This window comes from Bombina bombina, chromosome 2, assembly GCF_027579735.1.
Source record: "Bombina bombina isolate aBomBom1 chromosome 2, aBomBom1.pri, whole genome shotgun sequence".
Taxonomy (NCBI): Eukaryota; Metazoa; Chordata; class Amphibia; order Anura; family Bombinatoridae; genus Bombina; species Bombina bombina.
Genome location: NC_069500.1, coordinates 362,033,500 through 362,047,889, shown reverse-complemented (window position 1 = coordinate 362,047,889; position 14,390 = coordinate 362,033,500). Strand labels below are relative to the sequence as shown.

Here is a 14,390-nt window from a genome sequence, read left to right as displayed (position 1 = left end):
GAGGAACTGGTGATGATCTCTGTGGATAGGAATGGCTAGATACACATCCTTTAAATCCACGGTGGTAATATATTGACCCTCCTGGATCATTGGTAAAATAGTCTGAATGGTCTCCATCTTGAAGGATGGAACTCTTAGGAATTGGTTTAGGATCTTAAGATCTAGAATTGGTCTGAAGGTTCCCTCTTTTTTGGGAACCACAAACAGATTGGAGTAAAAACCTTGTCCCTGTTCTGCTTTCGGAACTGGGCAGATCACTCCCATGGTAAAAAGCTCTTCTACACAGCGTAAGAACGCCTCTCTTTTTGTCTGGTTTACAGACAATTGAGAAAGATGGAATCTCCCCCTTGGAGGAGAATCTTTGAAATCTAGAAGATACCCCTGGGTTACAATTTCTACTGCGCAGGAGTCCTGAATGTCTCTTGCCCAGGCCTGAGCAAAGAGAGAGAGTCTGCCCCTACTAGATCCAGTCCCGGATCGGGGGCTACCCCTTCATGCTGTTTCAGTGGCAGCAGCAGGCTTTTTGGCCTGTTTACCCTTGTTCCAAGCCTGGTTAGGTCTGCAGATTGTCTTGGCTTGAGCAAAGTTCCCCTCTTGCTTTGCAGCAGGGAAAGAGGAAGCAGGACCACCCTTGAAGTTTCTAAAGGAACGAAAATTATTTTGTTTGGTCCTTGTCTTATTTGACTTATCTTGGGGGAGGGCATGACCCTTCCCCCCAGTGATGTCTGAAATGATCTCTTTCAGTGCAGGCCCGAATAGGGTCTTACCTTTGAAAGGGATAGTCAAAAGCTTAGATTTTCATGACACATCAGCCGACCAGGACTTAAGCCATAACGCTCTACGCGCTAAAATGGCAAAACCTGAATTCTTTGCCGCTAACTTAGCGAGATGAAAAGCGGCGTCTGTAATAAAAGAATTAGCTATCTTAAGAGCCTTAATTCTGTCCAGAATATCATCTAGTGGGGTCTCCACCTGAAGAGCCTCTTCAAGAGCCTCAAACCAGAAGGCAGCTGCAGTGGTTACAGGAACAATGCACGCTATAGGTTGAAGAAGAAATCCTTGATGAACAAAAATTTTCTTTAGGAGACCCTCTAATTTTTTATCCATAGGATCAATGAAAGCACAACTGTCTTCAATAGGTATAGTTGTACGCTTAGCCAGAGTAGAAATAGCTCCCTCCACCTTAGGGACCGTCTGCCATGAGTCCCTCATGGTGTCAGATATCGGAAACATTTTCTTAAAAACAGGAGGGGGAGCGAACGGAATACCTGGTCTATCCCACTCCTTAGTAACAATGTCCGAAATCCTCTTAGGGACCGGAAAAACATCAGTGTAAACAGGAACCTCTAAATATTTGTCCATTTTACACAATTTCTCTGGAACTACAATAGGGTCACAATCATCCAGAGTCGCTAACACCTCCCTGAGCAATAAGCACAGGTGTTCTAGCTTAAATTTAAATGCCGCCATATCTGAATCTGTCTGAGGGAACATCCTTCCTGAATCAGAAATCTCTCCCTCAGATAGCAAATCCCTCATCCCTACCTCATAACATTGTGAGTGAATATCGGATACGGCTACTAAAGTCTCAGGATTTGTTCTTAACCCAGAGCTACTGCGCTTCCCTTGCAACCCTGGCAGTTTAGATAAAACGTCTGTGAGGGTAGTATTCATAACTGAGACCATATCTTGCAAGGTGAAAGAATTAGACGCACTAGAAGTACTTGGCGTCGCTTGTGCGGGCGTTACTGGTTGTGACAATTGGGGAGAACTAGATGGCAAAACCTGATTTCCTTCTGTCTGAGAATCATCCAATGCCAAACTCTTATAAGTCAAAATATGCTGTTTGCAATTTATAGACATATCAATACAAGTGGGACACATTCTAAGAGGGGGTTCCACAATGGCTTCTAAACAAATTGAGCAATGAGTTTCCTCAATGTCAGACATGTTGAACAGGCTAGTAATGAGACAAGCAAGCTTGGAAAACACTTTATTTAATAAAAAAAACACAATTTTCAAAAACGGTACTGTGCCTTTAAGAGAAAAAAAGGCATACACAAACTGCAAAACTGCTTAAAATTGCTTCAAATTTTTCGAAATTTTTACAGTATACCCACTAAGCTTTAGTAAGATTGCACTACAAGTAAATAAGCAATAAACCCCCAAATGAGAAAACCGGATTGACAAATGTTCAAAACCGGTAAAAAAAAACTGTCAGCACCTTGCCACGGCTCTGCTGTGGCCCTACCTGCCCTTAGGGAACGATAATGTGGGGATAAAGCTTCGATTAAGCCCCAGAAGTATACCAGGACCTCTGGAGATGTTGCTTGCTGCTTGTCTGCATAAACTAAATGCGCAACTGAGGCGTGAAAATAGGCCCCGCCCATCTCACTCGATTTTGCTGGGGCCTACACAAAATCTACCAAACCTTTTTTGTAAGCCATGTGGGTTATAAAACCCCTAAATAAGCCAAGTGTACCCTCAAAAAGATGTCCCATCAGAATAAAAACAGTACTCCCAGAAAACACAAACGTTTGCCTACTATATCATATACAAACTGAGTGCCCATAAGATTAGCCCTTTATGCAAGCTAGTAATGCCCCTTATGAAACTAGGATTACTGCTTACCCTTCCCCTAATGGGGATACTGTCAGCCTTTCTGAGTTAACACAGTCTCTGCAGAAAAAATGACTGAACATACCTCATTGCTGTATAGCAATAAACCGTTCCTCACACTGAAGTTTTCCTGTACTCCTCAGCTTCTGTGGGAACAGAAGTGGACCTTAGATACAAATGCTAAGATCATCATCCTCCAGGCAGAAATCTTCATCTATGTTCTGCCTGAGAGTAAATAGTGCAACACCGGTACCATTTAAAAATAACAAACTCTTGATTGAAGATAAAATAAAACTAACAGTTTAACACCTCTTTCACTTTACCCTTCCTGCTTAGAGCCGGCAAAGAGAATGACTGGGGGGTGGAGTTAAGGGGGGAGCTATATAGACAGCTCTGATGTGGTGCTCTCTTTGCCACTTCCTGTTAGGAAGGATAATATCCCACAAGTAAGGATGAATCTGTGGACTCGGTACATCTTGCAAAAGAAATGGTCTTTAGTAATAAGAGATAGAATATTTCAAACGAAAGATGACTGTATACATTGAAACATTTGATGCGATTATAAGATACAAATATCTGCATTAATATTGTCTACCTTATACAAATGTTTTGTTAAAAGAACAATAGGGAGTGAACATAATAAGTGACAAGGTAGAACAAATCACACTTAAATAGTCACTTTTAAATTTCAATACACATTAGTGTTTTAAATAAATATGAATTATGTAAGATGAGTTAATACATTGTTTAGTCTGAATGAAACAAAGTGCTATGATTCATTACTTGTGTATCGTTTATCGATCGATTCTTAGAAACCTTTAAAAAGCATAAAAACACCACGCTTAATGTTCTCCAATCATGCAGAAAATAACGAGTGAATATGTTTATTTCCATTACATAGTTATTCATCTATTCACAAAAGTGCAGGTTAAATCGATACGGAGTGACTTATAAATACTAACAAGTACATATTGAGAATGTAAGTTTGTTTTTTGCTGTACATTAGCATAGCACCCGCAGGGTTAAAGATCCCACACCGGATCAAGTATCTGAAGGGGGTTCCTCACATAGAAAACGCATCCAATCAGATAGTCAGCTACATGGTTTTAATTAACCTCTCACATTAAGGTAGGTCTTTTAAAAGAGTGTAATGTGTTTAAGTTTCTCATGCTATGATTACGGCTTTCGCCGAAACGCGTAAGCTAGAGAACGCTGTTCTATCTGTCTACTAGATGTTGTTTTTGTAACAGAAGATTTTAATTGAAGCTGCAAAGCAAAATAAAAGTTATTTTTTATTCACTGAAATGCCGAGTGCTCCTCTCATTGGTATGTTCGATAAATTTATTATTAAAGTTGGGGAGAAGGAGTGAGCACAGGTGTTACAGAAGTAACAGTCAGATCCTGGGTGGAGACAGGAATTCCTGCAGTACAAGGTAGACAAGAAGTAAAAGGAAAAATGGAGACACTGGTGATGTCAAAATCGTCATTGTTGTGATTGAGGAGGGAGCACAGTCGGATGTGGCATTATTACCACTCACGACGCACACATAGTGTGCACAAATAGACTGTGTCAGCTATATATATATAAGTCACTATATATATATATATACACACATATTTTTACAGAAGTGTCTACTTGTACATTTAAATAGCCTTGTGTAGATGACAGAGGCGAAATTTGCATTTGGGGCTTGATTGGCTTAACATAGTTGTGCTTGAATACGGGATAATCCTACATCACAGGTGAATCAAACTTTTATATGGAACATTTTTTCCCTTTGGTGCTAAGACTTTTCTTGTTTGTGTGGGGATAGAAAGACACACAACATACTGTTCATTGCAAAAGAAAAGAATAACATTAATAAAAGCACATGCATAACATTATAGCACATTCAGTTAATAGATATACATAATGGAGTATATTGATACATACTCTTCTTCCCAGTAATTTTGAATCCTTAATTGTTGAATGCATTGGTGGCACTGTGTTCACTCGAATGGGGAGGTTGAAATGAAGGCTCTGGTTGCTCCCTATAAGCACTTTTTGCCCAGGAGAGATCGGAGTAAGAGCTTCTATGTCTAATGGTCCATCGCTAAAATGTAAAGAATCAAGCAATATAAATTGACTGTTAAGCTTATAGCACAACCCTCTTTGCTAAGCAAATAACTGAACTGTACCCTACTTTTAAAATAAATTCACTATAAATGTTTACATTATATTGTACAATGAACTAAATGACAGCAATATCCTAAGTAAAGTAGACAATCTTAATAAATATATAACCTTCCTAAGAACCATATTAGCACCATTGGGTCAGTACCAAAGCTGAAACATATGAAGCAAAAAATGCTGGTTAATGTGATCGTAAATTTCAGACTATAAGAATGTTGCAATGAAAAACATAATAGTTTGCAAGTAAAACCACATATTTTTTTATTTTTTTTAAAAGTCTATATAAATATTTTATAATAAAATATGTATAATCCTAATTGGTATTGTCTGTTCCTCCGCCCCCCCTAATTTCCTTTTTTGGCTTGGCTGTGATGCACAGAGCAGTCACATCCACTCTCCACATATGCTTTCTAAGGGCTTTAAAGGGGCTGAACTTCAAAATTGTCATATGACACACACGTTGATAGGATGTTCACTGGAAATGTCATAGAAAAAAAGAAAAGTTCATCCAAGTGGATGAACATTGCAATAGAAGCATTACTATATGCACTAATTTAACCCTTTCACAGATGGATTAAAAACAAAAAAGGTACACATATAATTTTTAATGGCAAAGATTAAATATATGGCATTTGATTAGTTAAGGTTTACCATCACTTTAAGGTCACATGTTCTGTAAGATCTTTTAACCATTTGCTGTTTGAATAGACACAAGCACATTGAACTGGTAGAATTAAGTATTCTATATCATGTGTCAGCTTGCATAACTATTAACTAGTTTCAAGATAACAGGTCAAGGAGATCCAACCATGCAAATTGAATAAACTTAAAAATAAATCAGATCACAGTAAAAATTTATAAAAAAAAAAAAATCTGAATGCTTTTCTGACCTTTTTCTAGCACCAGAAGGGAGTATAAAAAGAAAAGCAAAAATGTAAGCTTACCTGATAAATTAATTTATTTCATGGTGGTGAGAGTCCACAAGGCATTACTTCTTGGATTAAACGCCTGCCACTAGGAGGAGGCAAAAATATCCTAACATTTCAAGAGCTTTTAATCCCCCATCCTCTCTTCTATCTCAGTCTAATAAAGGAAAAAAACAGAAAGGTAGAAAAGGACAAAGCAGGGTAAATGAGGTGTAAACTAGAACTGCCACCAATTGAAAGTATAAATGTGAGTCTCATTAACTTTCCCCACAATTAAAGAAATTAAATTTACCAAGTAAGCATACATTTTTAATTCTTTCATAGGGTGATAAGCGTCCATGAGCCATTACTCCTGGGATCTAATACTCAAGCAGTGGAGTCCACGAGTAAATGGGTGGGATAAAAATTAACGTCAGGTACACATTTACCAGACCTGTAGGACTTTCCTTACAAAAACATCAAAATTGTAGAACTTAGTAAAAGTGTGTAAATAAAACCAAGTAACTGCATTACAAATCTGCTCTACAGAAGCCACATTCATAAATACCCAAGAGGTGAAAACTGAACTAGTAGAACGAGTTGTAAAATGTCTTGAAGGAGATTTTCCTACCTCCAAATAAGCTTTGCGTATTAACTGCTTAAACCAGAAAGCTAAGCCTTAGCCTTCTGAACCTTACATAGACCAAAAAAATTAACAAAAAAACCTAGAGGAATGTCTAAAATCATTTGTAGCTTGTAAGAAAAAAATGTTATGCTCTTACTACATCTAAATTATGCAAATGTCTCTTTAGATTCTTTCAATTGAGACAAAAAGAAGAGACTACGGGGCATATTTCTCAAAGTGCAAGCGGACATGATACAATGTAACGATTTATCATTGCACAAGCAGTTCACCAGAACTGCTTGTGCAATACTGCACCCTGCAGATTCGCGGCCAATCGGTCGCTAGCAGGGGGTGTCAATCAACCTGATTGTATTCGATCGGGTTGATTTCTGTCCACCGCCTCAGAGCAGGCGGACAAGTTATGGAGCAGCAGTCTTTAGACCGCTGCTTCATAACTTCTATTTCCGGCAAGCCTGACAAGGGGCATCAAGCTCCATGCGGAGCTTGACAATTCGGCCCCTACATATTGCTGGTTCATTGTTTCTGAAGAAAAAAAATGCAGATATTAAAATCACCTTATCCTGATGAAAAGAAAGATAAGGAGTTTCTCAAGAAACAAACAGACAATTTAGAAAAACGTTTGGCAGAAGAAACAAAGCATTCAAAGACAAATACCGAATATCAAAAAAATTCCAAAGAGGAGATATTAGTTTGAATATCAGACTTATTTGGACTATAGCCTGAACAAGAAATGAATGTCTGGGAACTTAATCTTATAACAATTGGAGTAATTGGCTTAAAGAATGCCAGTAAAAACCATTTATCACAACATTGAAGAAAAAAAAGCTCCCTGATTTTTTGATAAATATTACTCATTACAGACTTTCGTGCCTGAAACAAAGTCTCCACAACCGCTTCAGAAAAACCTCTCTGATTTAAGCATTATCGTTCAGTTTGAGAGGCAAAAGATCCTGATGAAAAAGGAACCTTGATATATATAAAAAAAAAAAAAAAGGTTGTGACCAAGAGGAAAAGACCAAGGAAAAAGACTGGACGTTTGAACCAGATCTGCATGGCAAGTTCTGCAGGCCAAGCAAAAAAAACAATCCGAATTACTGATGAACACTTTTGCTATAACTTTTTTTTTCTTTTTTAAGCAAGTTAGTGGGAAAAAGGATGCTAAATTAAATTACCAAGGAGTTGCTAAAGCATCTAAAAACTTCGCTTGAGGATCCCTGGATCTGGCATAGTATCTGGAATGCTTGTGGGATAAACAACAGGCCATATGGATTATCTCTGGGAAACAAAGGGGGGTAGTTATCAAGCCGTCAACCTCAAATACGCTGCGTATTCCGCAGCGTATTTGTGGCGAGGCTGATACGCCTTAGTTATCAAAGGCTCGAGACAGGCAAAAGTAGAATTTTGTGACGTAAGCTTCGATCCGCCGGACTCAGTCCGACACAGATCAATTCTTACGTCGCTCCAGATGTTCCGCACACAAGTGCGGCACATTCTCACTACTTTTGCTAGCTATCAAAAAACTAGCAGGTACGCTCGGCACTTTTACGGCCCAGCGTACCTGGTTTTCAAAGCGCCAGCCTGGAGGCGGCGGATCCCATAGGAATCAATGGGAGTCTGACCATAGCGAAAGTACAAGTTCGCTGCTGACAGACATCCCATTGATTTCTATGGGAGCTGTCTACACCTAACACCCTAACATGTACCCCGAGTCTAAACACCCCTAATCTGACCCCCCCTACACCGCCGCAACTAAATAAAGTTATTACCCCCTAAACCGCCGCTCCCGGAGCCCACCGCAAGCTACTCTATACATATTAACCCCTAAACCGCCGCTCCCGGAGCCCACCGCAACTATAATAAATGTATTAACCCCTAACCCGCCGCTCCCTGAACCCGCCGCAACCTATATTAAATGTATTAACCCCTATCCTGCCCCCCCTACACCGTCGCCACCTATAATACATTTATTAACCCCTAATCTGCCCCCCCTACACCGTCGCCACCTATAATAAATTTATTAACCCCTATCCTGCCCCACACTACGCCGCCGCCACTGTAATAAAATGATTAACCCCTAAACCTAACCCTAACCCTAACGCCCCCTAACTTAAATATTAATTAAATAAATCTAAATAAATTAACTCTTATTAACTAAATGAATCCTATTTAAAACTAAATACTTACCTTTAAAATAAACCCTAATATAGCTACAATATAAATAATAATTATATTCTAGCTATCTTAGGATTTATTTTTATTTTACAGGTACCTTTCAATTAATTTTAACCATGTACAATAACTATTAAATAGTTATTAACTATTAAATAGCTTACCTAGCTAAAATAAAGAGAAATGTACCTGTGAAATAAATCCTAACCTAAGTTACAATTACACCTAACACTACACTATACTTTAATAAATTATTCCTATTTAAAAATAAATACTTACCTGTAAAATAAACCCTAAGATAGCTACAATGTAATTAATAATTATATTATAGCTATCTTAGGATTTATATTTATTTTACAGGTAACTTTGTATTTATTTTAGCTAGTTAGAATAGTTATTAAATAGTTATTAACTATTTAATAACTACCTAGCTAAAAGAAATACAAAATTACCTGTAAAATAAATCCTAACTTAAGTTACAATTAAACCTAATACTACACTATCATTAAATTAACTAAATAAACTACCTACAAAGAACTACAATGAAATACAATTACATAAACTAACTAAAGTACAAAAAATTAAAAAAGCTAAGTTACAAAAAATAAAAAATTAAGTTACAAACATGTTAAAAATATTACAACAATTTTAAGCTACTTACACCTAATCTAAGCCCCCTAATAAAATAACAAACCCCCCCAAAATAAAAAAAATCCCTACCCTATTCTAAATTACATAAATTTCAAAGCTCTTTTACCTTACCAGCCCTTAAAAGGGCCATTTGTGGGGGCATGCCCCAAAAAGTTCAGCTCTTTTGCCTGTAAAATAAAAATACAACCCCCCCCCCAACATTAAAACCCACCACCCACATACCCCTAATCTAACCCAAACCCCCCTTACAAAAACCTAACACTAATCCCCTGAAGATCATCCTACCTTGAATCGTCTTCACTCATAGGATAGAATCCTATCAGCCAATCGGAATTGAGGGGACGCCATCTTGGATGACGTCCCTTAAAGGAGCCGTCATTCGTCGTAGTCCGTCGGTGAAGAAGGTGGTTCCGCGTCGGCGGAAGGAAGATTCAAGACCCGGCTTGGAAGATGACTTCGCCCGGATAGAAGACCTCTTCAGCGCCTCTTTGAAGATGACATCGGCCGGATCGAAGACTTCTTCAGCGCCGCCTGGATGATGACTTCATCGGATGGAAGATTTCTTCAGCGCCGCTTGGAGGATTAACTTCTTCCGCTCCGGATGTCCTCTTCAGTTCCATCGGTGGCTCGGAACTGAAGACGACTCAAGGTAGGATGATCTTCAGGGGATTAGTGTTAGGTTTTTGTAAGGGGGGTTTGGGTTAGATTAGGGGTATGTGGGTGGTGGGTTTTAATGTTGGGGGGGGGTTGTATTTTTATTTTACAGGCAAAAGAGCTGAACTTTTTGGGGCATGCCCCCACAAATGGCCCTTTTAAGGGCTGGTAAGGTAAAAGAGCATTGAAATTTATGTAATTTAGAATAGGGTAGGGATTTTTTTTATTTTGGGGGGGGTTTGTTATTTTATTAGGGGGCTTAGATTAGGTGTAAGTAGCTTAAAATTGTTGTAATATTTTTAACATGTTTGTAACTTAATTTTTTATTTTTTGTAACTTAGCTTTTTTAATTTTTTGTACTTTAGTTAGTTTATGTAATTGTATTTCATTGTAGTTCTTTGTAGGTAGTTTATTTAGTTATTTTAATGATAGTGTAGTATTAGGTTTAATTGTAACTTAAGTTAGGATTTATTTTACAGGTAATTTTGTATTTCTTTTAGCTAGGTAGTTATTAAATAGTTAATAACTATTTAATAACTATTCTAACTAGCTAAAATAAATACAAAGTTACCTGTAAAATAAATATAAATCCTAAAATAGCTATAATATAATTATTAATTACATTGTAGCTATCTTAGGGTTTATTTTACAGGTAAGTATTTATTTTTAAATAGGAATAATTTATTAAAGTATAGTGTAGTGTTAGGTGTAATTGTAACTTAGGTTAGGATTTATTTCACAGGTACATTTCTCTTTATTTTAGCTAGGTAAGCTATTAAATAGTTAATAACTATTTAATAGTTATTGTACATGGTTAAAATAAATTGAAAGGTACCTGTAAAATAAAAATAAATCCTAAGATAGCTAGAATATAATTATTATTTATATTGTAGCTATATTAGGGTTTATTTTAAAGGTAAGTATTTAGTTTTAAATAGGATTCATTTAGTTAATAAGAGTTAATTTATTTAGATTTATTTAATTAATATTTAAGTTAGGGGGGCGTTATGGTTAGGGTTAGACTTAGGTTTAGGGGTTAATCATTTTATTACAGTGGCGGCGGCGTAGTGGGGGGCAGGATAGGGGTTAATAAATTTATTATAGGTTGCGGCGGGTTCATGGAGCGGCGGTTTAGGGGTTAAACTATTTATTTAGTTGCGGAGAGGTGCGGGATCAGCAGGATAGGGGTTAATAATTTTATAATAGAGGGCGACGGTATAGGGGGGGCAGGATAGGGGTTACTAGGTATAATGTAGGTGGCAGCGGTGTCCGGGAGCGGCGGTTTAGGGGTTAATACATTTATAAGAGTTGCGGCAGGGTCTAGGAGCGGCGGTTTAGGGGTTAATACATTTATAAGAGTTGCGGCAGGGTCTAGGAGCGGCGGTTTAGGGGTTAGTAACTTTATTTAGTTGCGGGGGGCTCCGGGGGCGCCGGTATAGGGGGCAGAACAGTGCAGTTTAGTGTGAGTGCTTAGTGACAGGCTAGCAATAAAGCTGGGAAAAAGCCGAAGGGCAGCGAGATCGGATGAGTGATAACTGTCACAGTCCGCTGCTCATCGCCCCGCGGCTTTTTGACAGCTTTATTTGATAACTTAGGCGAACGTATTCAAGGTCCGCGGCGGCGAAGGTAGGCGAGCTTAGGCGGACGTATTGGGCCGGCGAAGCCAGAAAAGTAGACGGCTTGATAACTAGCCCCCCTACTGTCTTACAATCTGGTTGAAAATCTAATATTTACTGGAGCTCACTTCATCACTTGGTCTCTCACACTGGACTAATTCCTCCACTGACAAAGAGGCCACTCAATTGACTTAATCTTCAGCCACCATTGTTGTGCTCAGTTTATGAACTACCCATTTCCCTTCTCTGACAGCCATCTCTTGAAATGCAACATCACTACACCAACTGCACACCCACCACCTTACCCTTCAAATAGACTCCATAGAATTTACACACTATAAACACAGAACTACTTTATCACACTCTAAACCTCTTTCTCCCTGCAATCTCCTCCCTTTCCTGTCCTGAAGAATTTCTCTTTAGAATTCCATTCTGACCTCCGCCAGTGACAAAATTGTCCCTCTTTCCATAGTTTGTGCCCAACAGAAACACACCCAACTTTGAAAACACACACCACTCAAAATGCACCGCACTGCAGAGAATCTAGCTCCTCTGCCAAATTCTTGAATTGCAAATTTATGCTGCACTCCTACTCATCCACCCTAAACAATTCCAAATATTATTTCATCTGTGTACCTCAATCCAAAGCGTCTTCTCTCTCCTTTTTGTTTTTTAATACCCTCCTGTGCCCTACCCCTCCTCCCATTGCCACTTCTCACACAGCATATGACTTTTCAATACATTTCAAACCTAAAATTGACTACATTCGAAAGTAACTAACCTCCTGCCACATCAACAATATCGACATCTCACAAATTACTGCAAAAGTTGTAACTCAGCCTACTCCAAAACTCAGCATATTCATTCATAATACAGAGGAGGAGGTTTCTGCTCTCCTTTTATCTTTCCATCTTACTACCTGTCCCCTTGATCCTATTCCCTCACAACTGCTACCTTCCCTTTCCCCTACTCCTATACCCATCCTCACGCATATATTCATTTCCATAATCCCTCAAACATGCTCTAACCTCAACTATTCTTAAAAAAAAGTCACTCGATCCTCCAACCCCTTGCAACTATTGCCCAATCACTCTTCTTCACTCTCGCCTCTAAAACTTTTTTTTTTCAGTTATAATATTTTTATTGAGGTTAAATATGTAATATAACAGACAGGTGAAATTTCAAGTGTTATACAAAAATGCAGAAAAAAGCACTTTGTCCAAAATATATAATCATATCCGTTACATCACGGTTTTGCTAGACATGCTAAAAATAAACCTCACATTTTCTATTTTTTCTTGGAGAGATGGAATTGTCCTCCCCAATCTTAGGAGGTCACTTATGGACCTCAATCAGCTATGACAGCATTAAATCTGTGGGAGAACAAAACTATTAATATTGAACAAAAATATATATAAAAGATAGACCTGTTTAGGGTACGTGTAAGCAGAATATGAATAACCTTTTATGCAACTCAATAAAGATCTGCTATCCTGTAGCTATGTATTTTGAGTGGTATGGTGGAATATGCAAGTATGAATTATTGAAAATGTTCCTTGATTCTATATAACATTAATAGAATACACATGTAGTAATGCACGATATAACTGTATGATATATAGAATACAAACTGTTTTTTAAGCTTTTTTATCTTAGAAAAGTATCGTTATGGTTGCGGCATTGGCAAGAGAAGCCGCAGAATTAGCCTCTGAACACAATTAAGTATTTCCAGAGTACATTAGTGGGCGGGTGGGGGACGGGGGAGTTTAAAAGGAGCCATTCGGGAATTTTGAGAGTCATATATAGTACCATATAAATTTGATCCATGTGTTGAACAAGTATGCAATTAAACATAGGCAGGGTACTGAAATTAGTTCACCAGGGCTATTTATGTGAGTATAATCATGTAGCTAGCAGGCCCCATGTTGTATATACCTAGGTATTCTGAGAACTGTAGGGATTATTTTGAAGATTAGATGTAAACAAAGGCATTTGTAACTGTTTACCAGTAGATAAAATTGTTATACATGTGTCTAGGCAAATAAATTCAGGTAAGGTGGGAGTAAACAGCATATAATATCTTGCCAAACTTTGGGTTTATAGCATTTCTAAATGTGAGTTGGATGCCAAAAAACTATATACATGGAAGTGTAGGGCTATAGTCTCCAAGAATCAAACTGACTATAGACAGACACTAGCATTTGTTTAGTGTTAAATAATTGCTATACTCATCAACACCTACAGTCTGGGAGAGGTGCATTTAGGTTGCCATACGGGAGAGTAAAAGGAAGGGCTGTTCTAGAGTTAACTAAGCTAGAGAGATACGCCCTCGCACATGAATCTTTTGAAGCCATGCTGCTTCAGCCGATAGCAGCACGGCAACACGCACTGGCATATATAGGGGAGATCTTCCAAAAACCTAATATACTGCACATACATTGTTATATAGTAATTAAGACTGGAGGTATACTAAATAAATAAAGTCTAGTAAGTTAATGATGCGCCTATGACCCCAAAAGATAATACATTCATCTAGTTACGCTAATATAATCCCCCTGTCATTCTATGTATTGTCAAATGCATAGTAAGAAACTACTGGTTATAATTCTGATTATAGGTGGAACCAGAAGTCTACATTTTTTTAACCAGGCTATGAGTGTAAGATTCATTGAACATCAGAACTGAGTGGAGTAGCTAAAACTATGTTAATGTAGACTAGTATAGCCAAAATTGCTTCAACTTATGTCATTTAACAAGAACATAACATGCATAATGACTGTCTGAAATAAGAACTAATAGTGCCACACAAGACCAGAAGCATATTATTTATACACGGGCTCACAGTCAACCTTATACTTTTGCTAAACATTTAACTAGGCTAATATATAACTATATAGATTAAATAGTAAAGATAACACGACTATAATGGGATTGACTGCTTCGCAGACTTGAACATC

At 37.9% G+C, this 14,390-nt stretch overlaps 1 protein-coding gene across 1 annotated transcript in view; it reads right to left on the bottom strand.

Moving 5' to 3' along the window:
- The window catches only part of CCDC62 (coiled-coil domain containing 62), a gene marked incomplete at its 5' end in the record, with an annotated part of 328,381 nt that overhangs the window by 161,468 nt on the left and 152,523 nt on the right, over positions 1-14,390 (bottom strand). Inside the window, one exon of the mRNA XM_053699771.1 lies at positions 4,553-4,712. Within this exon, the coding sequence (XP_053555746.1) occupies positions 4,553-4,712 (160 nt within the window). The remainder of the gene's footprint in view (positions 1-4,552; positions 4,713-14,390) is intronic.